This window comes from Dermacentor variabilis, chromosome 5, assembly GCF_050947875.1.
Source record: "Dermacentor variabilis isolate Ectoservices chromosome 5, ASM5094787v1, whole genome shotgun sequence".
Taxonomy (NCBI): domain Eukaryota; kingdom Metazoa; phylum Arthropoda; class Arachnida; order Ixodida; family Ixodidae; genus Dermacentor; species Dermacentor variabilis.
Window position 1 is genome coordinate 105,460,652 of NC_134572.1, and position 25,653 is coordinate 105,486,304.

The following is a 25,653-nucleotide window of genomic DNA, read 5'->3' on the forward strand; positions in this document are numbered from 1 at the left end:
AATATTTGTGTCATTGAATCCAACAAAGGAGCATGACATGAATATTTACTTTCAAAATATGACAGTGTAAAAACACAACGCATACGTTCACACACACGCATTACTATATATATATATATATATATATATATATATATATATATATATATATATATATATATATATATATATATATATATATATATATATATTATATAATGGAATCGCTTTGCATCGCAAGTCGCGTAGCGTGCTACATCGCTTACTGCGATGATAAATGCAGACAGGTCACAGGCCAGAACATCAATACACAAATAACATACAAAACAGGACCGAATAAACAACACTACATAGGGCATAAACCGCTTTTAACGGGTCTGCGAAAAACACGGCACTGTGAACAGAAAATCTAGTGCGGACTACTATTTGGGCTAGCTTTGTCTACAAAGTCACTAAGCATTGCATTTTTATATATGCCTACATCATAAACAAACAAAAAAGAACGTATATTTAAGCATTCTTTCTCATTTCCTTCTGTTTTCTTTTTCTTTCTTTTGCCATTATATCACTGTAATCGTGACAAGGAAAAAAAGCAGCAGCATGTCCCCCTGACTAGGCCCGCTACAAAACAACCGCCCCGCACTTCACCAGCCATAACGGCGATAATCACAGCTACTGTGAGCATCGGATATCCCTCCCGTTCCTGCTTCTTTCCGAAAGACCCGATTGAACACTTCTTCGCAGTCCGTCCGCTAGAGGTGAGCGTGGAGGCGGTGAGTCCCACGCTGGAAGCCGGCAAAACGGGATGGCTTTCCTGCCGCGCCGTCGGCTCCCGCCCTCGATCGCGCATCACGTGGTTACTGGGCGATCAGGTGCTCACCGGGGCTCGACAGAACGAGTCGCTGGACGGCAACGTGACCCTCTCGTGGCTCGCACTTCGCCCAACTGCGCGACATCACGGTCGCATGCTCCGGTGCCGGGCCGACAACGACCTGATCCCCGGCTCGGACATCTTCGCAGAGTTTAGGCTGCAGGTGCTTTGTGAGTATACGTTACCTTTTTTTTTTTTTGTCAGTTCTTTTCAGCTTGTTCTCTATACGATTTCATGTTGTCTGCATATCATATTGACCACAAATGAAGGCGCAATAAAGACAGTTGAAAGTTACCGCCCGTGTCGTTTTTGTGTTCTCTTCCGCTGTCCCCGTCTTTATTTGCGGTCAGTATGATATGCAGTAAACACCAACTAGGCCAAACTGAAGTTCTTCTTATTCGTGTTGTTTGAATATGACCATTCTTGCACGATCTGGTACCATCGTTGTATTTGGAGATTTGTTAATCAAGGAGTGCGGAGAAAACAATCACTGAATAACCTCTGTTTCGACCTGCTCCTGCTTTATTTCTGCACGGGTGTCCACCCGGGATAGCTTTCGCCTTGGATCAGTTGCGACATGAACACAGGAGGTCAGGCCTATATTCAAAATGTCAATATCCACCGAAACAATATTTAAGGAACATGCATATACATAGTGTACAACGTAACTTTATATAGCTAAACTCTAGAAATACGCAAATGCCACGTAGCTAGACAGAACCAAGGTAATGCTGTTTGTTGTCTCTTGGAGATAATCAGATTATTTTTCACATTCCGCCTAACTACATTAGTCAGAACTATTTAATCAACCTCTCAGTAAGCATAATTAGATGAAAAATGTCAATGAGGAAATTGTGCGAGAACGTGAAGAACTCGCGGTACAGCTTTCTGTTGCTCAATACGTGCTACATAACAGTACTTTTCCGAGCGTGAAATAAGCATGCGAAAACACGCAAAGTGCCTCAAGCGTCCAGTTGCGCGGCGACCTTTATTCCGGGGGCCCTGCTAACAACTTAGTTAGCGCACCTTGTTTAATCAGACTGCATGCGTGCCACGGTTGGTGTAAAACTTGCTGGAAGGCATGCGGACATGCATGATTGCGCTAAAACGTTCGACGAGTCATGCATGAAAGCCGACGCGCTTGACCCGCAGACCAGATTGTCAACGATCGCTGACTTCGCTCGCCGCTGTCGTTGCGCTTGAGTGTTTCTTGTTTTGCTGGGCACAAGTTCCGCCAATAAAGAGTTCCATGTGTAACTCGCTGTTTCGACACCGCGTTGTTCTTCACCGTCAATACAACGTGACAGTATTACAAAAGTCATCGATGGTGTTCAAAGAACATTTCAAACGACTTCTTGTGCCTTTTTGATGACACGTTAAGGCGAATTATAAAATTTACGACCAATGTTAACCAGACTAGTTTACTAATAGTGACTCCAAATTAGTCTGTTGTTTATGAAGTTCTGTTAGAGACTCTACTCATTAGTAATGCGTAAGCATTATAGTACTACTTTCCCCCAAAATGTGTGCACCGCTCTGTTTGTAACGAGTCACGCGATGCACTTCATAGGTGTACATGTGATCATGGGATCGTGCGTGCGTGCATGTGCGTGCTTGTGCGTGCTTGTGCGTGCGTGTATGCGTGTGCGTGCTTATGCGTGCGTGCTTGTGCGTGCGTGTGCGTGCGTGCGTGTGCGTGCATGCGTGCGTGCGTGCGTGCATGTGTGTGTATGCGTGCGTCTGTGTGCGTGCGTCTGCGTGCGTGCGTCTGTGTGTGCGCGTCTGTGTGTGCGTGTGTGTGTACACCTATGAGGCGCATCGTGTCAGTCGTTACAGATACACGAACGAACAGATTTCTGAGGAAGGTAGCCCTATAAGCTAACGCCACCGAGGAAGGAAAAATACAGAAGGGAGCACTACGTCACGCAGCCAGCCTTGGCAAGCAAACGCTCCGTGAAGCCACACTGGTGGCCCAATGCGTGAGCTCGCGTCGAGATCACGGAGTAAGAATCGACATTTGCTGAGACATTTGGTTCCCAGTAGCTGTGCCAGTAGTTTTTATTCGGTGCGCGCTTCTTCAGCTGACCTGCCGTGGCTCTGCCTACAGAGCAGGAACACTAAAACCAACCGCGAATTTTTAAGTGCGATCACGTGTTGAGCCACCACTGGGCCATTAGATTTCGGCTTCAATCGCGTTGCTGTACGCTCCCTCCTCTTATTTCTCTCCTCCATGGCTAACGCATTACAACGGGGAAATTCATCAACAGTACTTCAATATATATATGTGCGTGCGTGTGTGTGTGTGTGTGTGTGTGTGTGTTTGTTTGTGTTTGTGTGTTTGTGTGTGTGCGCGTGTGTGTGCGTGTGTGTGTGTGTGTGTGTGTGCGCGCGCGTGTGTGTGTGTGTGTGTGTGTGTGCGTGTGCGTAAAAAGAAAAAGAAACTGAACGAACGTCGCCATCATGCGACCAGACACGTTCGGCTATACGTCAGATACTTTCGAAATACATCAGTGCAAGGTGAGCGCCTGGAAAAAATATGTTTACGCACTGACAAGGTGCACGAGAAAGTTTCTGGAGTATTTTTTTTTCTGTTGTCACATGTTGCGTTTCATTTCTTTTGACAACAATATCCAGTCCCACCGAAGCTCACGCTGCGCCTCGCGTCGAGCCTGCGACGCTCACAGCTGCGAGAGGGCCAAGACGTTTATCTGGAATGCGTTGTCGAGGCGAATCCTCCGGTCTCCGATGTGAGCTGGTGGTTCGGCGACCGTGAGCTCTTCACCGACTCCACGGGAGGTGTCCTCGTCAACAACCGATCATTAGTGCTTCAGAAGGTGCGGCTCGACGCCAGAGGACCCTACAGCTGCAGCGCCGCAAATTCGCAAGGGCAGGGTTCCAGCAACACGCTCTTCCTGAACTTCCATTGTAAGCACTGCACTCACGAACGCTTTCATTCAAAACTACGTTTTATTTTTTTATTTCTTTTATTTGTTTATTGACTAAAATTGAGTGAGGCAGTCATTCTGACTCCTTCTTTTCTCTCAATAAATGTGTTGCGTTCCATAATTGTCCACTTTAACTCCTTGCCCCTTCTTTCCTATCACCTGCAATTTGATTATCATATTTCTTGGCATGCAACGCATCTCCTACCGTGCAGGCTCTGTAGAAAGCGCTGAAAACTCTAGGTTGGAAGTGTGCGCCGTAACCTGCTCTGATTTTCCGCTGAAGTCACTATGTTTACTCGAGAATGAAACGAATCAACACACTTTTTTAGCTAGCTAACCTTATCACTTACTTCCTTCAGTGCCTTTGTCCCAAATGACGGTATATCTCGCAGTGGATCTCATAATTAAAAATAATATCTTAGTCGGACTGTAAAAAAATTAGAAATAGACTGATCGTGAAATGCGTGCGACAAAATGTTATCTGAAAAGATGAAGATGAGTCAAAAAACGCACTGTTGCAGGATAACCTGAAGGCTAAATATCAGGAACTGAAAGAGAGAAGGCCAACACAGTGTTGTGATCTTATTATTGCGTGATGAAGCACGCTCATACTCGTAACCAAAAGTCATGAAATAAATTTAGCAGCAGTGAGTATAAATTGTGTGCTGAGCCAGCGGCCTTCCATCCAGTCGGCGGCATATATAAAGAGTCGGCGCCAGCGAGCTGTCGTCTTACTAGAGTAGATGGTCGCCATGAGAAGTTGCAAGAAACAAATAACATTTCAATTGCAGTATTTTTACTGGTTAACCTCGCTGCCTTTCCTCTATCTGTATGTCTTCCTCTAGAGAACAGCATTTCTGATAGCACCTAAAAGATCAACAGCTATTTTTCGGGCAGCAATGCTTTAGCTAGCAAGCTCCCAACCAAAAATAGCCAAAGTAAGGAATGAGATGGCTAATTAACTTGCTTGTGGTGATTTCAGCCAATTTTGCAGCAGCGCTAGAGTGTAGCAAATGGAGCCATTCGGTTTAGAACGTAGACCACGCTTTCCTAAAATATGCAAAATTCCACTGTAACCTATAAGCAATCTCAAAAACCTTCGGCAGCTGAAAGTAAACAGCTAAGAAGTATAAAAGGTAACCGGCTACATCGACCAAATTACTCACAGCTGTAATCAGAATTTTATTATGACTGCTTTACACAAATAATTTCGCGCGCACGTTCTGCTTGAAACTCCACGCAGATGCACCTGTTTGCCGCCGCGGTCAACCGCAAGTGTACGGCGCGGCGTCCAACCAGCCAGTGCGGGTCAATTGCGAGGTGCAGTCGGAGCCGGCTCCAACGTCGTTCCACTGGCGACTGGGCAACGAGTCACTGACCAACTTCACTAGTCTAGGCCACTCGAGTCATGTGACCTTGGTGCCCCGTCGTATACCCCAGGATCTCACTAAGCGGCTGCTTTGCTGGGCCACCAACGACGTCGGCACACAACGAGAGCCATGCGCTTTCAGCCTGGTGCCCGCGCGAGACCCGGAGACTCCGCGCAACTGCAGCCTGCACAACCGAACCGCTAGTGCGTTCGCCGTCGAATGCGAGCCAGGCGATGACGGCGGCATGCCACCTGTCTACGTGCTTCAGGTGAGAAGCACAAGATACGGTGCTCGCACTGTTGGTGGCCACTGTATGCGCACGCGATAAATACATGGTTGTTCATGTTTGTGCGTATTCGTGTGGTATTCTCGGTGTCTTCCTGGGCTTTCCTGCAGAATGATAATCTCCAATGCATGCTCTTTGACTGTATTCAATGGACTGCGGTACATTTTTCTGATTTCGTTTTGCTTGACTTGCCGTGAGCTGTAGCTAGAGCCGACAAACGGTGCCTATTTATTTAAGATCATGTCCCTGAAATGACGTGCTACTAAACGAATCACTTTGGACGTGGGAGGATAGTGCAGCGACAGCGCGTTAGCGGAAATTTCCACCACTTCTACGCAGTGCTCAGCCCATTTACAGAGATATCTGCATCTTTCATTATGAAAACGTAAGTGTTTTTGATCTGACCTGCGCAGTTTACTGTCTTCTGCACGGAGGAACGTTGGGAATTCGGAAGGCCCCAAAGCACATATGGCTGGCCGGGAATAGGCGCGGATGGCAGTTGAGTAAGTCAGGTAGCTCACGGGGATCAAGGAGAGTGCGGCGACGCCAACTTTTCTCGGTTTGCGTAATTCGCATCCGGTGGTCTGATGGGGCCGACATTGATTCGCTGGAATACAAGGTGTTACGTGCCAAAATCACGATTTAAATTTTGACCACCTGATGTTCTTTAACGGGCACCTAAATCTAAGCACACGGGTGATTTCGCATTTCGCCCTCATCTAAATGCGGCCGCCGTGACCGGGATTCGACCCCGCGACCTCGTGTTTCGCGGCCCAACACTATATCAACTAAGCAATCCCGGCAGGCAGACATTACTTCGCTGCATCAAGGTAACTATGTGCGAGCTACAGACTCCTCTTTTTCATTTGAATTGCACACATCGCAGGTTCGGCGGGGGAGTTGAGTTTACAAGCAAGCATTTTAGGTGTCATTATCGCTATTTACGAAGACTTGCCCGTTTTCACCCGCGGTGGCCACAGAAGCTGCCTCAGGCCTAGTACACAGACGGGGGTGGACTTTTACTTCAAAAAGTAGGTTAAAAGCACCATGTTGAAGCAATAGTTGCAATGCAGAAGAATTGCTACCACGGGTTTTGTCGTGAGGCTTAATAAATCCAATAAACAAAGAAATATTTCTGGCGAGCACCGTCTTGCAACCCAAGTCGTCTACCAGAATGGGGACAAAGTTTGGGAAGCGTCAACGGCTCGCTATACTTACAAAGAATGATGAAACAAAATTCGGAAGTAATCTTGTTAGCTCTATTTCTCAAGTAGCTTTATTTTTCCCGTGTGCTTTCTTTTCGGCGCGCATATTTCCTCCTTTTTGCACATGAAAAGTGGCGAACTGAGGCTGCAAATTCGGCATTGAGGACGTTGTTGCCTCTTGTGTCGTCCGCTGTCCAGGTGCTTGACCAGTTCAACAGGAGCGTGCTTCAAGCGAATGCCTCCGACCGCCCAGCCTGGACTGTGAGCGGCCTTAATAGCGGCACTCGTCTCTCCGTCATGCTATACGCCGTGACGTCGAAAGGTCGAAGTGCGCTGACCTTGCTTCGCATCAAGACACTGGCTGGCTCCCAGTCCCTGACCGAACCCCTGTGGTCGGGCAGCCTCAGCCCGATTTTAGTGGCACTCATCGCTTGCGCCGTCGGACTGGTAGCCATCGTGTTTCTCGTCACAGTACTGCTACGCTACCGCAGCGCCAAGGAGAGACACAAGCGTGAGTCTTTACGAGAACGATTTGCGCTATTTGTGTCCCTGTCACAAATTGTAGGGATCAACAGCGGTGGAGCGAGGAATGTAAAACTGGAGCCTACTGAAACGTTTAGCGTTCAGTTGACTAATTCTAGATGTTTTACGTACCGTAGCTATTGAAATTACACTACGTCCCTAGCGAAACATTCGGATGGTCCGTGACTCCCGTACCAATAATTCGATATGAAACATACAGAATTTCATATAAAACCGGTTTTTCCTATATGTCATGTGGTGTTATTGGATACAGGCATTATGGGAAATACGAGTTTTTTTTTTTCAGTAGCGTTACATGGAATTCATAAGGATTTGTTAAGAATTATACGCAATGCACTCGAAAAATTTATGGAATTGGAAGGGCATACGGAATGTTTCAGTGGAGAGCCAACGTTACGACAAGGATACTTGTTTACGCTAACGCAAAAAAAGACCCATCAGTTGAAACGATGACTCCAACCACAGACGGCTCACATTTGTCCAGTGTTGGATACTTCAGGTATCCATCTTCCAGTGAACCTGTCCTGTTGGGAATGAATGACAAAAAAAAAGGAAACCAATGCGCTCAGTTTTTTTTTTTGCGAGTTCCAACTATTATAAGACAGGAGGCAATGATGAGAAGGATAGCATCTGTGAAATTTACATATATCTGCTAAATAGAAATATTACGAAAAAGGAAATGAAAGTTTACTAAAATGCAGCTTTTCTCGGATAACCTAACCTAACCTAACCTAGCCTAACCCACACCTTCCGTATTACCAGTGCGATGCTCCATCAAGTGAGCATCGCACTGATACGAAGGGAGCATAGTTGCAGCTATGCTCCCTTCCACAATCTTCGGTATATTTGTGCGTAATGTATTTGCTTCTGGCAGTGTAAGCCAGTGCCACTCGGTCGTGTTTGCCATTCAAAACGTGTGTTTGCTAGCGTCTGCCCATTCACATGGCTCGTGATCATTCTACTGCTAGTTCCCTACACATCATGTACTATTTATCCAAAGCACAAGATTGTCATTTGAGCGAGAAAGACGGCGTTTTACGTCTGGACAAACAAATAACGGTCCATAATTTTCCGTTGGCTGTGACGCCACATCGCGTGCGCGCCTCGAAGTAGCAGAGCACGTGAAAGGGCACACCTGCTGCCATCTTGGTGCGCCAGGTTTTGCGTGATGGGAGAAGGCATTGCCGTGACGGCCACGTCACCCTCACTCTCGGAGGCCTGTGTTATCCGCGAGTGCTTTGCCCTCGCAAGCTCTCACGTATGTTCTAACTGCGCCTCGGTAAATCGCTATGAACAAATTAATATGTAAAAAGGAAAATAAGTTAGAAAGAAAAAAAACGATGGAGGTAGTGAGTTTCGAGCCCTACGACCCCACACTCAGAAGCCGAGCGTCTTGCCCACTGCGCTAAACCAGCGCCTCCTAGATGGTGGGCCTCTGCACTCTGCTTGATGACGTCATGCTACTTGGACCAAAATTTCCATTGCCAAGACCAATGGGGCGAAAGCGGTGACTTCAAAATCATCGCGACCTACTCGGTAGCGTCTCCGTTAGCTTCTATGGCAGTCGGGCAAGGCTACATGACGTCATGGATCGAAGTGCACCGGTCTTGGACTATCTAGGAGGCGTTGTTCGAGCGTCAGAACGCCCACAAGGAGTTCATAACTCGAAGGAGCGCTCAGTAACGTTCAAATTAACTTTATTGGTTTCGCATGCGTAACTAACACGAACTTGGGTGTCCTCAGATTGTTTTGGTAGCACGTGGGCCTGGTTTTTTGTATGTTTTTTTCTTACATCTTTTGACAGCCGGCAGCATACTGTGACACCGAGTTGATAGACAAATGCAAGTACAAGTGAAATAAGACGAACCTGGTAAATTTTGGGCCGGACCGCAGCATGCATAACTCGTGCAATAAGACGTGCCGTTTGGTGGCAGTGGGTGGCGCACCCACTCACCCCGCTTCGCACTATAATTACCCTGTAGAAGAAAACAAAGTGCCTGCGCTACATCTCAGAACTATAGCCAACACGCAGCTTCCACACGCTACGCGATTACGAAGAAAGAGGTCTCCTTTACCAGCACTTTGAGAGATGTGCTGAATGGTGTGTAGCCGTCCCTGCGGTACTCCGTCATAGATTTGCAAACTGCTTCGATGTTGTTTAGTCACTTATGTCCAAGCGCCCATGGTGGCGGCTCCTCAGAGTGTAGATCTGGTCTTGTACGGCGACTGATTTTATTTCGGGCACCAAGTGCAATGTAACTGTAAGATACGCCCACGAAGTGAGAAGATATAATGCGTCGAACTGAATTGCAATATTATGAAACGTCGTGAACTTTAGCCCCCAAGTTCTTTGTCGATAGCTCGGATGTAAACTTAATTCTAACATTAGGCTAGCTTTTCTTGTCTAGCTACTGTTATCAGGTGTACTTGTATGCATTCAAAAAGCAAAAATAAAGCGTGAGGTATATGTGGCCCCAAGAAATGGTCACGATCAAAGAACGCTCGTACCTGCTTTGCGGCTCATTTCTTCAAATCCCTATATGAGCACGCAGCCCTCAAATTAAGACAGCAAGTAAATAAACTTGCCATTCAACGAGTACTGCCGACACATTTTGACCGCCTTGTCCGTTTATTTCGTTTCATGGAAGTGGATTCTGAATAAAGCTAGCTTGTTAGGAAATAGTTCACAATAAGTAATGCGAACTTGATTGCCAAAATAACTAGGCAGCAATCTCACCTGAAGAGAACCTCAGTTTTGGGCAGTATGCCTGATGCATATATGATAATGTAAGTTCCTTTCTTTACCGACCCATGATTTTAATTGAAGTATTTACCGACAGCCGAATGGGAACTTCCTTTATTTGTACATGAATGCACTTAATGCATCAATCCTGTTGGTGCCTCGTTTGAGCATCTCATAAGCCGCGATTTGATAGCATAATTTTTATGGACATTACCAGATAACGCTTCTTCCTGGTGACATGGTGCGGAATAATTCCCCCACTGCAACTGGCAATTCAATTACTTATTGTGTGTTGCATACGGACAAGAAACGCTAGAACTAAAATTTGTTTTAGAATGATGAATTGTTTATCATGTTCCAAGATATAGGTTGATTGTGAGGGCCTGGACCAGCTGTGTTAGTGAACGAGTGTAATTTCTAGATGCGGTACAATTTCGTATTAGCGATGATGCTTGTGCAATATGCGCGTTTCTGTGCAAAGGGCACCGGGAAGCGTTCTAAACTTAAATCTTGTGCTGTGATTACTTGTGCTTCCGATATTAACGTTGTCGTGCAGCTATTCAAAAGAAGTTTTCTGTGAGGTCAATAGGGCTGCATAATATTCTCCAAGTCTTTTTCCTAAAATGTTAAAACTTGAGTGCTATATGCCAGGTTCTTCATGCCATATAAAAAAAAATCTGTACTTCTATAATGTATTGAAAGCTTCGTGAAAAGCGTCGTACTTTGTTTCCACTGTCGTTTCTCTATTTCAGCAGCGTTCAGTATTACCGATATGTTCATCTGGTGCGTTAGCTGCAAATGAATTACTGTAGATTAACGTAGTAGGATTGCATCCGTTCAGAACTAAAATCAATTACACCAACTGTTGTTTCTCATTTTGTGACATAAGCAAGTTCAGTTTTCAAAAAATAATTTCTGCCTCAGGACACCAAAAATATCGAATAATATTATTTGCATTCCTATTCCGCTTTCCAGTTATATAGCTTACGAAGCTTTTACTGTTCAACGGTGAAAATAATCGATGAGCATTCTAAAGTACATAAAGCGAACCTATCTTTTTGTGTGTGTAGGCCGTTTGTTTGATAACGTTCGCATAAAAAACTGCTTAAAGTCGAGATATATTTTCCCTTGTTTTTATTTATTCATTTATTTATTTGCTTCTTGAAGCGTTAAAACAGAGTGAATGACTTCATGTCATACTCCTGTGCTTCGGGGTTTCTTTTTTCGTATTTATTTTAGCTCGTCTTTTCAATTCCCTTCATTTCACTTCGAGGCAATGTCTGACAAGCCCAGCCCTGTATCTTGTTTCTTTCCCCATGGAAGCGACGCAATGTGGCGTTGATTTACGGCTGCCTAGTTAATTTTCTGCGCTGACTGGCGTTGCCGTGTTAGAAAAACCGAACAGTTTAAAGCAATAACTAATAAAACTTAAAAGACAGAACATCCCAGAAGCTCAAATAGCTTTTCGAGGTGCTTGCTTATTACGCGCCGACTTCATTTAAATGCTTTCCTGCTGAACGCTAGATTCTTATTTGTTTGAAGGTGGGTCCTCGCCGATGTAGCGGCGCTTTCTTTCCGCGGTCGGAGACCAGAACTTTAATAAGGAAAACGAGCCGGTCGGAGCAAATTGAAATGCAGACGGCTCCTTCAGCCGCTCTGTCATGCGTTATCTCAGTTCATTAGATTCTACAGATAAGGACGGTCCTCGTTTGGAGGAATGATCTCGTGTTTCTATCTTTCTTTAAGTTGATTGAAAATGAACGATCGCAAACGAGTGGCAAAATTCCGGATTTTGTTTCCTCCTACCCGCATCGGCAGTGCTATTCAAACAGAGACCGGGCCGGCAAGCTCAGTAATCTTAAAGTACACGCGCAAAGGCTTCTTATCTGCAGAAGGCGGCGCGCGAATGCCTTTAGCGTATGTGATGACATTAAACCTTACCTTTTTTTCTAAATTCTCAAGTAATGCTGCACTCATTATAAAAATTGCCTCAGGCGAGAACCTTTTTTAGAGCTTTTGTTTAAATATAGGGACCGTTCTGATTTAAATTGAATAACGTAAATTAGAATTTGATATTACGCTATGATATCATGTCGACGACTGATGCCAAAATGGAGTAATTACTACGAAAGCATGATAAAGCAAAGCTGTTATATGATCCGTTGAGGTTAGATGACATTGCTGCTGAGGGAGAAATACCGCTCTTTGTCGAGACATGTCGAGTTAGACAATATTAATTAAGGTGCGCTTCATGACTGCTTTCCTTTTGTTAGCCACTTGGAAAAGAAGGGCAAGATATTTGTAAATAGTGAGGATAGTAGTTAATGCGAGTACAGAATAAGGCAAAAAGCAGCCGCCGTTCTTCGCCGAAGATGCAAAAGATTACTTTGGTTGAAAAGGCAAATTTTACACTATAGTAAGCGGAAAATTTTGCAACATGGTTTCGTATGGTAGCAGCTTAAACCAAACTACTAGACTCCTGAATACAATAATATTGATTGACAGGTACCCTAAAGCATGTCTCCAAAACCGGATATGACAGAACTTTACGTCTACAATATGAGTCGCAACGACTTATTTCATAACCTATCAAATTGATATCAGGAGTCGTATTTTAGAGCGCTCAATTTAACTTTCTTATATTTCGCTTCGTATCAGACGTCGCGCAGAGTGTCTGAATCCAGAGATAATGACTGCGAGAGATGACGGAATGGAAAAAGCAATTAATCGTAACAAAATATGCTCGTTTATTTTGCAAGTGCAAGTGCTTTATTTTTCTTCATATAATCATGGTTATACAGATATCTGGACCGATAGCCAGGGAAGACTAGTTTGTGGTCCAGTGACAAATTACAAAAGACAGGTCTGGCGCAGTTTTTAACAGCACAGTATTCCGGAACACGCATGAGTTATACAGAGAAAAAAAAACATTCTGAAAATATCCGTACATAATGAATTCAAGTAAGTTAAAGATTCTGGTTATCAAGAAAAAAGAATTTGCTACATTGCTTGAAATTACATGCGGTTTTGACTTCTAGGGGTAAAATATTCCTGATTTTTGTGCCACTGAATTAAATTACCCTTTCGCCGTATACATTGTAACACTTTGGTAAGTTGAGGTTACCTTTTAAAGCATGTCTTGTACTGCGAGTTGGAAATGAAAAGACGTTTCGAGGAATAGGAAAGTTAGTGCATAAAATATTAATAACTGAGATTGAGACCTTGTGATTACATAGCGCATTAACGGATAACACATGTTGTGTTTTGAAAACATCAATAAATATATCACTGGTATAATTTGAAGCGCTAATTATTTTCAGGGCCCTTTTCTGTAGTTTTTGTAAAGGTTGTAAGTACGTCATGTGTGTCACGCCCCATGGTTCTAAACAATAACTCATATGGCTATGGCAAAACGCATAGCAAAGGGATTTGAGTACTTCGTGGGGGAAATAGTGCTTTGCTTTAATGAGTGAGTAACAACCATATGCGACCTTCTTGCATACATTATGAATATGTGCTTCCCAATGTATATGCTGGTCAAATATGACGCCCAGATATTTCAACGAATCAACTTCTTGAATGGGGCTTTTATTTAACGTGATATTCATTTGGCTGGCGTCAACATTGTTTCTCCTCAATCGAAAAACTACATATTTTGACTTATTGCTATTTAAAGTCAATTTGTTTTCTAAGAACCATGAAGAAATTTTTGATAACTCGGCCGTAACATGCGTTTGCAGTGCAGAAAGTGTGTCTCCTGTGAATAATAAAGCTGTGTCATCTGCGTACATTAGAACGTTTGAGTTCTCAAGAGCATTAGGGAGGTCATTAATGTACAGTGAGAATAACACAGGACCGAGCACTGAACCTTGCGGGTCTCCGCTGGTGACTGTGCTGCACGTAGAATAACAATCACCCATTACTGCCATTTGTTTCCGTGAGGATAAATAGCTGGAAAAATTTTTAGGGAGACCTTTGTGACGCCATAACATTAAAGTTTTTGCAATAGTATAGAGTGAGAAACGGTATCAAATGCCTTCTTTATATCCAAAAATATTCCAACAATTACTTTATTATGATGAAGTGCAGAATTTATTAATTGCGAAAGTGTTCGGACTGCTGTTGATGTCGATCTGGAGGGAAAAAAGCCATGCTGCTGCGGACAAATTACATTGTTTTCAGTTAGAAATTGCTTCAATCACTTGGAAATTAGTTTTTCAAAAACAGGGTTTATCACACTCAGAACAGAAATTGGCCTATAATTCTCTGGTTGGTTCGAATCTCCGGACTTGTATACGGGAACGACTTTGGCTGTTTTTAATATAGCTGGATACGAGCTGGAAGCTAACGCTAGATTGAATACATTGCATATGGGACTGCAGAGAATGTCTATATTGTCTTTTCAAATCTTAGTGGATATACCATCATGACCAGCCGCTTTATTTAGATGCAGTTAATTTATCGTTGATATAAGTTCATCATGAGTTATTTCTTGTAGCTGAAAGTCGTCAACTATTCTAGATAGGGCAGGTACGAGATTACAAGGTAAAATCTGGTTAGCCAAATTCGTTCCTATGTTAGCAAAATAATAGTTGAAATCATTTGCTACTTGTGTCGATGGTTTATCAGGTTCAATGCTTTGTGTTTTGCTTTTTCTTATAACTTCTATTACGATTTCCCATATCCTTTTCGTATTATCACTCTCGTTCTTGAAAGGTTAGTACAGTATTTCTTTTTCGATTTTCTAATCATACTAAGTGAGATATTTCTAAAGTAGTTAAAGCTCTTCCTGTATTATGAATTTGATTTGTTGCGTTTCCATTTACGGTAAAAAGAGTCTTTCTGCTTTAATGTTTCCAGTATAGTATTGCTTATCCAAGGACACACTGGTCGCTCGTAATTGTGGAGCACATATACCCTTGTAGATTGTTTAATGGCATTGCCGATGCATTGAATAAAATTTTACGTTGAGTATGAACATCACACAAATCAAACACTTTCTTAATGTCTATGCATTGGAGCGATCGTCATACTTCTGCATAATTTATACAGGAAGGTCTTCTATCGCGTGCATTACACCAGGAGGACATGTATTTACGAGGTAAAAAGCAGCTCTGAGGACGACATCAGTTTTCAAAGTTGCAATCAAACATTACTGCCCACTGCACCCAGGAAGATACATGGAAGCAATGCTGTGCGAAGTCTTAGCCTAAGAAATGGAGTCGAAGCATCGAATTCGTTTCTATATGAACCTAGACGTGTAACTTTATTTATTTTATTTTATTTGTTTTATTTATTTCGAATACTTTCCTGGCCCGAAGGCATTACAGAAAGGAGTGGTAAGTGAAAAAAAAGTACAATACCATACAATAATAGGTATTACAAAACGGCAGAAAATACAGCTGTCTTGAAGTTGTCAACGTCAGAAATGTCAGCGATGGAGGGAGGAAGGTCGTTCCAGTCGGCGCTGGTCTTAGGAATAAAAGAACCATGATAAATTTTTGTTCTAAAAATTGGAACAACTTTAAACATGTGATCGAAACTGGATGAAATGTATGAAGGGCGAGTAATAAGATGATCCCTTAATAGTGGGTTGTGGTGATACAGCCTGTGGAAAAGACAGTCTAAAACATTTACGGTGCACTGAAAGGTCCTGTATAGTAAGTGTGTTTTTCTAGCGTAATGGGAATAGTTAGATAGGATGAAACGTGCTGCGCAATTCTGGATGGATTCTGGTGTGTTTATCAGTGTGATTTGATAGGGATCCTATACTGTGGATGTATATTCTAGCTTTGGTCGCACTATTGTTTTGTAGAGGGTAAACTTTATCGGCATAGACGCAGCAGATAAATTTCGACGCAAGTATCCAAGAACCCGGTTAGCGTTATTAGTGACGCGTTCGATTTGCGTATGCCATAATAAGTTGCGTGAAATATGAACACCTAGGTATTTGTACGAGTTGACCGATTCAAGAGAAGTATCGTAAGGTAAGTGAACACGCGTGCTAGTGTTAGTGCGGCCTGATACATGCATCGTTTTACATCTATTAACGTTTAGTCGCATGAGCCATTTATCGCACCAGTTGAATATGCTTCTAAGATAGTCTTGAAGCATATCAGAATCAGTGTGGTTAGTTATTTTGCGATAAATGACATAATTAGCTTCATACTTGAGAGGAACCGCAAATGGAGATACGCAGAAGTTGTAGAGACGTTTTACTCAGTACGCTTCCCAGTGCATTGGCTTTTGATGTTCGACGCTCTCTATGGAATAACTACTTCATACATTACAGCAACACATTGTGGATGTAAAGTTAGGTTAAAATTATCTATGGCGTCTTTGATGCCAGTACGAATTATGTGGGGCCAACACGCCACGTACTATGTATTCGCCCCCGGCGATACGGTGTGGTAGTTGGTTTCAGAAATGTGCGACTCCAATCATTCTGTGCTTAAAAGGTTCCTGTCTGTGGCGGTTTCCAGATAATAGTTAGGTCTAATTTTTTTCAACATAAACGTTTGGTGACGCATGGCATGGCACATGCCGATGTCGTTACGGAATATTTTTTTGGGTCACGAATGGGAGCCGATCTGTAGCCATTGTATCGTTGCCGGCTACGTATGGAACAGGTTATGCGGGCCTTTTTCGTATAAGTGCCACTGAAATGAATCACGATAGACATTTCGAAGTCCAAATTGCAAACGTTGCCACTGAGGTACTGGCTAGTGCTCATAAATTGCCGCTTCAGGTAGAAATTGAACTTGCGCTTGTTAGGCAAGTACAGACGCTCTATTCGCTGGTGTGCTGTATTTCGCCTCCCTTTAGATTGACCTTAGGGAACCAAGGCTCTTGCCTCTGAGATCACCGCACATAAGTTCGCGTCCGAGGTGCTTATTTTTTGTGAGGTTACACTTAGGACGTACAACAGGACGCAATCATTAGTCAATATTGCGGATAATTTGCTATTGCATGTAAATATTTCCGTGCCCGCTCATCTCGGAGAGACATACGAGAAGCACCAGGCTTCGAACAAGAGACTTCACGAACCAATAGAAACACTAGGCAGAGGTTGCGATCACGTGTAACGAAAAATAGTGTTTATGCTAATACAATTGCACGGTATCCTGTTGCGCTCATGATATATTTCATAGCGATAAAAATGGACAGGTGATTGTAGACATTGTCCAAATACGGCTTAGGAGAGATCGTTCTGACTCATATGTACTTTGCTCCACCATGTTGACATAACAATATTGGTTCCTTATCTCAATTTTTTTTTCATGCAGCCGAACCAATCAAGGGAGATGACGAATTGTGAGTGACTTTCTCTTGTATCTCTGTTTACACTAACATGCCATTGTGTCCCGGAATAATTTCCTAATTTATCACTTGAATAAATTTTGTCACAGCTCCAACATAGTTCAAGAATGCGAGGACATTAAAATAAACATTAAATGTCACCTTTATTGCGCTTTTTATCTAATCAACAGTTCTTTTCTTTTCTCAAGGCATTACTTTTACTGCTTGCTATTTCAGACAAATCGCCCCTCTTCACCAGTACCCTGATGGCGTGTTGAAACTCCGAAGCCCTCAGAGCGAAGAAAAGTGCCCGGATGTTGTGCTTGGTAGGCAAGTTTTCTCCGTACTCTTTAATGCAATATATTGTTCCATACTGATAGTCAACCTTTAATAATAATTTATTCGACGGCAAATATGCCCCACATAGTAGTAGTGACTGTGCCACTGTAGTGGTAAATGTAGTGCCTAAATGTAGGAATAAGCAGTATTTGTTAGGGTGGGAAACTCATAATTTCTTTTCATAGTAACTTTAATTAATTATTTGCATTTGTTCAGAGCCGTCCCTGCGATCAATGTCATAGCACTTGTGTAGCAAAATTTTAAACGAAATCCATCTCTGCAGACGTGAAGGCAGAAATTTAGTTGCCACTCACTGCAAGAGGAAAATAAAGGAATTTTAGAAGGAAACGTAAGATAGCGTTCAGAGTGAGAGTACAGCAAAGAATGTTGTATGCAGAACAGTACTATTTATGAATTATCCATCTTTTACGATGCGTTTCAGTATCAAATAAGTTAGCGAGCCGAAATGACTATGTTAAGAAACTAACAAAATTTGTATTTTGATGCTGAAATTCTTATAGCGAATAATGCGGAAATTGTAAAGGCCTTAACAGTATTCTAAGAGCCGAAAAGAAAAAGACAACGTGGTAATTTGGCCTATGACTTTAGAGCAACAATTTTCTGCAGCGGACTCTACAACAACTGCTGTTTATTACATTATTAGCGGATGTTATAAGTCAAGTCGCAGCACCCTTCACATACGCACAAAAATGTCCTAATGTTTTCAATATATTCCTAATCCTTGTTTGCAATATGAAATGAATAAACTACGAAGCGACCCCGTGCTGCACATATTTTTGGTACAATAGGAGATCCAATCAACCCTCGAAGTTATTTAATCATATAGGTAGGTTTCTTATTGATAAATGGTACACACTCTTATTCTAAATAAAAGAATAGTCAGAGCGGCTTTGTACTCCGTGAAAAAAACAACAACAGAAGATTGGGTATTATAATATCAAATGGTTCTGAAAAATGTACCATTTTTAAAACTATTTAGCTCGAAATCTTAGATTCCGGATAGGATATCTTGTAACAGTTTACAGTTTTTGCACATTTTCTTTTGAAGCAGAATCATATAATGTCGCGCGGGAATCTCACGTATGAAACACGTTTCTTAAATAACTTTTGTTAGAAAGTACCAGATAACTTAATTTTGGCGCCATAATCCCGCTTCAACCTATTCGCTCCGGCTGCCAATCTTAGGCGATACGAAACCTCGTTACGTGTGACTTCCTGTCCCACCTTCGTCTTTTTATTTCAGATGTCAGTGGCAGCGACGAGCGACTCAAGGAAGAAGAGGATCGCCCGTCTGAAGCCGTGCGGTGGAAAGGCTGGACAGAAGCTGATGCTGAACACGACGTATGTGTCGCTGAGCCAATATTTTCTTTTTTTCTTCGTCATGCTTTTATACCTCGTATACATACTGCTTGAGCCTGCAGTATAGCGTAATTCTTAAAGAAATGAGGACTTGACGGGTATTGAACAGAACACACACACAGACAGAGCAAGCATGATAAGGTTGGCTCAAGATAACAATCGCTTAGTAAACAAAATTGTTACACTTGAGGGACATAATTCACAACGTTGCCCTCTTGTCGTCGTCGCTGCGCGAATAATGGAGGAAAAAGAAAATTCCGCGGCTGTTGCCAGTACAATTTGTTAAGAAGCAGTGCGTAGAACCGCGAAAGTTTCATTCGTCTCCTGTCATGACTCATTGCTCTCCGAAATGTTTTGCAGACCATGGTCACCAATACGCCCCCGTCCTCAGTGTAAGAAAGTAAGCAGGCTTTATTTCAATACACGCCTTCACTGCAGAAAGGGCAAGTAACAGAGGCATGTATTGTAGGCATGCATTTGTAGTGTTGTTAGAAAGAGAAATACAAATGTTAGAGGTTTTTTACAGAGTTTCCTCACGTGCCAAGTACTCCGCTTATGCAATACAGTGAAACAGACTTCGGCAAAACAAATGACGTTGGGATCGGTATTGCCAGTGTCATTCCCAAGCGGTCGCTAGTTTTTATTTTCGCTATATCTATTTTTACAACGTAGCAGTGCCGCAGGTGAGACCAGCCAGAGTGAGATCATGGCACCGCGCCTTTATAATATAATAAACCTATAATAAAGTAATGTTTAACAGTCTCCGAAGAGAAGAGCAATTTACAATAGGCAGCGAGGCACTGGAAGTCGTAAGGGAATACATCTACTTAGGGCAGGTAGTGACGGCGGATCCGGATCATGAGACGGATATAATCAGAAGAATAAGAATGGGCTGGGGTGCGTTTGGCAGGCATTCTCAGATCATAAACAGCTGGTTGCCATTATCTCTCAAGAGAAAAGTGTATAATAGCTGTGTCTTACCAGTACTCACCTACGGGGCAGAAACCTGGAGGCTTACGAAAAGGGTTCTACTCAAATTGAGGACGACGCAACGAGCTATGGAAAGAAGAATGATAGGTGTAGCGTTAAGGGATAAGAAAAAAGCAGATTGGGTGAGGGAACAAACGCGAGTTAATGACATCTTATTTGAAATCAAGAAAAAGAAATGGGCATGGGCCGGACATGTAATGAGGAGGGAAGATAACCGATGGTCATTAAGGGTTACGGACTGGATCCCAAGGGAAGGGAAGCGTAGCAGGGGGTGGCAGAAAGTTAGGTGGGCGGATGAGATTAAGAAGTTTGCAGGGACGGCAAGGCCACAATTAGTACATGACCGGGGTTGTTGGAGAAGTATGAGAGAGGCCTTTGCCCTGCAGTGGGCGTAACCAGGCTGATGATAATGATGATGATAAAACCTCTCGCGTATCTTCGATACCGTCATCGTAATTTACGCGCCTCCATTTGAGGAGTACACAGCTACCCCGTTTTGAAGTTTACAAGCAGAATATATTAGGAACAGGTACATACATGATGGAGACATTTCTTTTACACATTTGTGTAATTGCGTATTGGTTACTGACGTCGCCTATTATACTGATTATTGATATATAACGTGTTAAATGCCAGTTATTTGAGACGATTAAGATTTGGTTAGGGTTTGGAAAGCGCTTCGTGAAGAACTAATATAGACTACACACGAGAAAGTTATACTTCTCACTAGAGAGAAAAAATCTAGCAAGTGCAATAATTGCAATAAATGTGGTTTAAGTTCAAAGGTGAAACAGTAGGCCATGAATGTGCTCCGTATAGTAGGGCTATGCGCTTAAACAGCGATACTGCTCTACAAGAATAAGAAAATCGAAGTCTTGGGCATGGTTTTATAATAACACTTCACGTTTGTCAACCTTCCTTGCGTATCCTATAGGAGGCCAAACAAGGGCATAAAACTATCAGAGACGGCTTCACGGCTTCTCAGCTCCCACAGATGAAGTTGTGTCAAATTAGATTAGCAAATTAATAAATTCAGCGAAATGACGACTAGCCACACCTATAGAACATAATATGTTTGTTTCAACGAACCTCGAAAGGAACGAACTCCTACGTAAAGGGTTGAGGGTCTTCATTCTTCTGAAGTTGGTGACTCGGCTGGGACGCATTACAAACAAAATTTTCTGCAGGGCTTGGTAAGTTTGCGTTATAGGGTAAAATAATATTAAGAAGGAAACAATTAATTTTAAAAGAAGAGGAACACATAGGTCACATGAGTGCGCATACAGAAGGCGGGGAGCTGAACGTGTTCCGTCACTGCCCGACACATTTCTTTTAAAATATAGAGAACGTCACACGCCTAAGCGGGAACACTTCTGATCCTATGTAACCGCAGCGCAAAAACACTGAGCGCAATTTAAAAACAGCACACACGATGGTTACCAACCGTGTCTCGTGCATACCCAAAATTTTTCACGATTATATTGCGCTTAGTGTTACACACGACGAACGTAAGGGACAGGACGCGGACGTACTTGAGCTACGTATGTCCGCGTCCTGTCCCCCACATTCATCCGTGTAACACTAAGCGCAATATAATCCTGAACGTCCACCAATTAGCCCCTTCCATTGCTTTCCAACATTCTTTGCTTTCTCTCTGATTTGCCTTTCCCCCTTTCCTGTTTGCAGAAAGCGATGCTCGGACGATCTCCGCTGCAGGAATACCAGTCCAAGAACGGAGGGCAGACTCGAGCTGTGCTGAACGAGCCGGTCTCCACTGTGGTCTCCACTGTGGTCCCCACGCCTGTGGCCGCTCCTGCCGTCGCCGTTCCCCCGGCCCTGTGCGCCGAGACGACTGTGGACGAGGTGTCAGAATGTGTCGTGGTGCCGCCTCCACTCAAGTATCGCCAGACAATAGTGTGAGAAGCGACGGCGTGCGACGCTGGTCGTCCCGTACTATGTGACACCCCCATGTGCTGTTGCTCCAGCCAGTGACACATTCGACTCGGCGGAAAGTGTAAAACTGAACTGAAGCCAGGAGCGAGCCACGGCGAAAGGGCAGGAAGTGACAGCGTCATCCTCACTTCCAGGAGAGTGCTGCAAATGTGCTTACAAGCATGAACTCGTTACTCCCGCTTCAGCGGTCGGTCGCGCGAGTGGTCGCCGTCTCGCGAAATCTGACTTTCCGCATTGGTTACCTTCTTCCGAGATCCAGTGGCGTTCGATGCAGCAAGTGCAACATGTGTTAGAAGGTGACCGCGCAAGCCCGAATTGAATTCGTGTCATTCAGCCCTCCACGGAATGGTCCCGAGCACGAGAGCAGTGTACGCCACATTGCGTTACACCTATGTATTCGGGGAACAACCTTTACGCACTGCAGTGTACACGAGCGGAATATTTGTTCCTCGCGCCACTCGTTGCCCAAAAGGTTGGCACAACCTGCCGATAGCACAGAATTCTATAAAATCATTGATAAGCAAAAATTACGCGCCGAAATCGCTGAGCTACTATTGAGGTTATGACTAGTAGTAGTGCCGAGTTTTCCTGTGTTTGGCACTGCTTCGTTCAGAAAGGCCAACATAGGCGCCTTCTTTATTTGTTTAGGCTAGGTTTTGCGATTAGCCGAGAAAGTGTTCGCTTACCAGGTAAGCGTTTACGATTCATACATAAGTAATCTTGCATAGATAATCTCATAGAAAGAATAAGTCTCAATCCAACAATTAAAATGGATACCTTCAGCTTATGTATGTGGCTAAATGAGACAAATCTTGGACAACACGAATCGTAGCGACTCAATTGGCTTATATTTCTTTTCGTGAAATAAATAAATAAATAAATAAAAGTATTCACTAAACAGCTATACCAAATAAAAGTACTCATTGTCAGGCAAACAACCCATAGAAGTGTTAACAGTATCTTAAGAAAATATAAGCCACGAAGAACAGGGAGCCCCGAGCGCGTTTCAAGCCGGCACCAAATTTATTCATATAATTAACTACTTGTTAATCCTATAGTTATTCACCAGGCTGAGAAATAATGCGTCTATAAATAACGCGAGCGGCTTTCATTTCTTTTAATGTTAAAAAGAAAGCAAATATTGGGTTTTCCGTGCCAAAAACGCGATCTGATTCTGAGGCATGCCTAGGTGGGGGACTCCGGAAATTTCGAACACTTCGAACAATTTCGAAGTTCTTAACCTGCACCTAAATCTAAGTACTACAAGTGTGTCTTTGCATTTTCGAAATGTGGCCGCCGTGGTAGGTATTCGATCCCGTGACCTCGTTCTCAGCAACCCGGCACCATCGCCACCAAGCAACCACGGCGGGTATTCTTGTAATGTTCGTGAGCGTTACGTATTGTAAGGCACAAATGGGAGCGACGTGCTATTTGGATAACTCTGGCTAGCGAGCGAGTTTTCTCAAACCAACCACCTCTTGAACGTGGCGCAAACACAACTCGGTGTGCACTGCTGCCGTGTTCTAAAGAAGTAGGATGGGGGCTGTAATATTGCCTAAGGCGCTTCCCGATGGAGCTTGCGGGGGGCGGACAAATATACGTCGTGGTGACGATGGCCTCAGTGGTACAAAAAAAAAATTACGTGTACGCTGTATGGTCCAGGGTGCGCCCAGCCGCAAGGTATACTAGTTTAGTAATTCACAATTGCTGGGTTTCTAACAACCAAGACTTGTCTTGAGAAATCTTGGACACACGTCAGACCGAGCATTAAGGTGGTTTCCCTGACACACAGAACTTGTGACTTTAAAAGGTGAAGTCCAGATTGAACATATGGTGAGGAACCACGCAAAACCCACTTTTGCTTAGGTAACGTCAAGCTCCGTCTGCCCCTGGCATTTATTACGATCGTTCTAAGCTGGCCCACTGTCGCAAGACATGATCTTTATGGGTCGAACATCCAGCGACCTGTTAAACAGCTGTTATACTGGCCCCCCGGCTTGATATTCGCAAGACTCACCACATGACCAGAGAAGTGGGAACTTGTGATGGGACCGGTTTCAACTAAAGAGAGACCCATGCTTTCAAGATTGCGGTTGCTACTACTTGCCATGTATCAAAGATGTAGATGCAAGAATCTTCAATGTGGTTGTGACTTGGAGGAGTGGGGAGTAAATGATACTTTTCTAAAGCTCAAACATTAACTATTACTATCAGATCTCTAATGGGGGAGATCACAAATTGATATTGTAATCTAATTCCGGGGTCCTAACTGGAATGGTGCGTTTCCTGTTGAGATTATAAAAAACAGAGGCAAGTGTTGCAGCTTTTGTGGGCTTTTCATTTGCTTGACTAATTCATGATGCCAACAGAGAATAAACCGGAATGAAATATTGTAACGGAGATAAATGTTCCCGATACTGAATCATAGGCATAGATCAAATTTACGTGTTGCTTGCGAGCCTCATTAAATAATTTGGCTGTTCTATTCGAATGTTCCCTCCCAAAATGCTGATTAATGACCTATAAGCTTGCGCAAGCTAGATTCACTGTTTTTTTTCCACTTCTTTATGGAGTGGCAGCATGAATACTTAAAAGCGTGCAACAGCAGATGAGAACCGCGCCAGTCGTTAAAAGGCTCCGTTTAAACTAGAGCCTGTTATATTTCTGCCTACTACTCGCACAAACAGCGTGTCATTAAAAAGTGAAATATGCTACAGCAATGAAAAAGAATGCAAGAAACTTGATGACGCGCTCGTGAAGAAAGCAAGCTCGACAAACAGTAAACACTTACATGCGCTATTTTGTCCAAATGGTTTCTGTGCTAGTGTTTTAGTGTTGGATTTTCTTCGAGAACCACGCACACTGTCTTCAGGCAGCAAGTTCAAACAATGAGAATTCGTTAAATTGTGCTTGTTTTTGTTTGCATCTGTGAGTAGTATAGCAATACATGCACTATTTCGAGTAAATACCGAGGCATTAGGTCATCAGCGTGTTTCTTAAAATAGACGGCACAGCCAAAACAAAATTCCAGGCATCAGCAAACGTTTCAATACTCATGTTGGACTCTAGCTTTAAACACAACTCGGCTCGAAGGAAGTAATTTCCTTGTATAGGCGGCATCGTCATTATACCTTTCCGCTGCAATGCGAAATCGCGTGGAATGTTGCGCCACTGTTCCCGGCCTTTTAAGGCGACGCCGTGGAAATCGTGGATCAGTGTGAAGCGAAACACACTGCCTGTACAGTAAGCTGTGTTAAGACTGTTGTGACGTTTTCCTTATTACTAGCAACCTTGAGGCACTGTGATATCACAATTGACGGTGACAAGAGTGAATGAAGACGGCGCGAGGTGGACGTTGTTGTGCTTGACGCTTGGACACACTGTTAGTATTACGTTGTCCGGCCTCGAGTCTGTCTCGGTCTGTCTGTCTCCTTTTGTTTTCTTTTCGCAATATGTGCTCTATCTAGTTTCGGGATATCTCTCTGATGTTAGAAATAAACTTCAAATTTCTGCTTGTTTCGGATTTTCCCTATTGTACATTGTCTACGGGGTGGCATGCATTTGCACTCGTCCCGAAATTCAGTCTGTCCAAGGTAAGTGAATGTAGGTCATTATCTTCAACGTGGGCATGCAACTAACTGTTAGTTATCGCAATCTAACAGCCCTGCAGCAAGGACTATGGCGAGAAGATGTGTATACGATATGCCTCGCATGTTATCGTTATTACGACGGAGAGCGTCATAATGCGGG

General features: G+C 43.4%; 1 protein-coding gene across 1 annotated transcript in view; it reads left to right on the forward strand.

The window, feature by feature from the left end:
- Positions 1-25,426, forward strand: part of LOC142583014 (cell surface glycoprotein MUC18-like) — a 310,093-nt gene extending 284,667 nt beyond the window's left edge. Inside the window, exons 6-13 of the mRNA XM_075693242.1 lie at positions 724-1,020; positions 3,485-3,775; positions 5,039-5,433; positions 6,855-7,167; positions 17,229-17,256; positions 17,479-17,567; positions 18,845-18,942; positions 21,637-25,426. Of these exons, the coding sequence (XP_075549357.1) occupies positions 724-1,020; positions 3,485-3,775; positions 5,039-5,433; positions 6,855-7,167; positions 17,229-17,256; positions 17,479-17,567; positions 18,845-18,942; positions 21,637-21,870 (1,745 nt within the window). The 3' untranslated portion in view covers positions 21,871-25,426. The remainder of the gene's footprint in view (positions 1-723; positions 1,021-3,484; positions 3,776-5,038; positions 5,434-6,854; positions 7,168-17,228; positions 17,257-17,478; positions 17,568-18,844; positions 18,943-21,636) is intronic.
- The last annotated feature ends 227 nt before the right edge of the window (positions 25,427-25,653 follow it).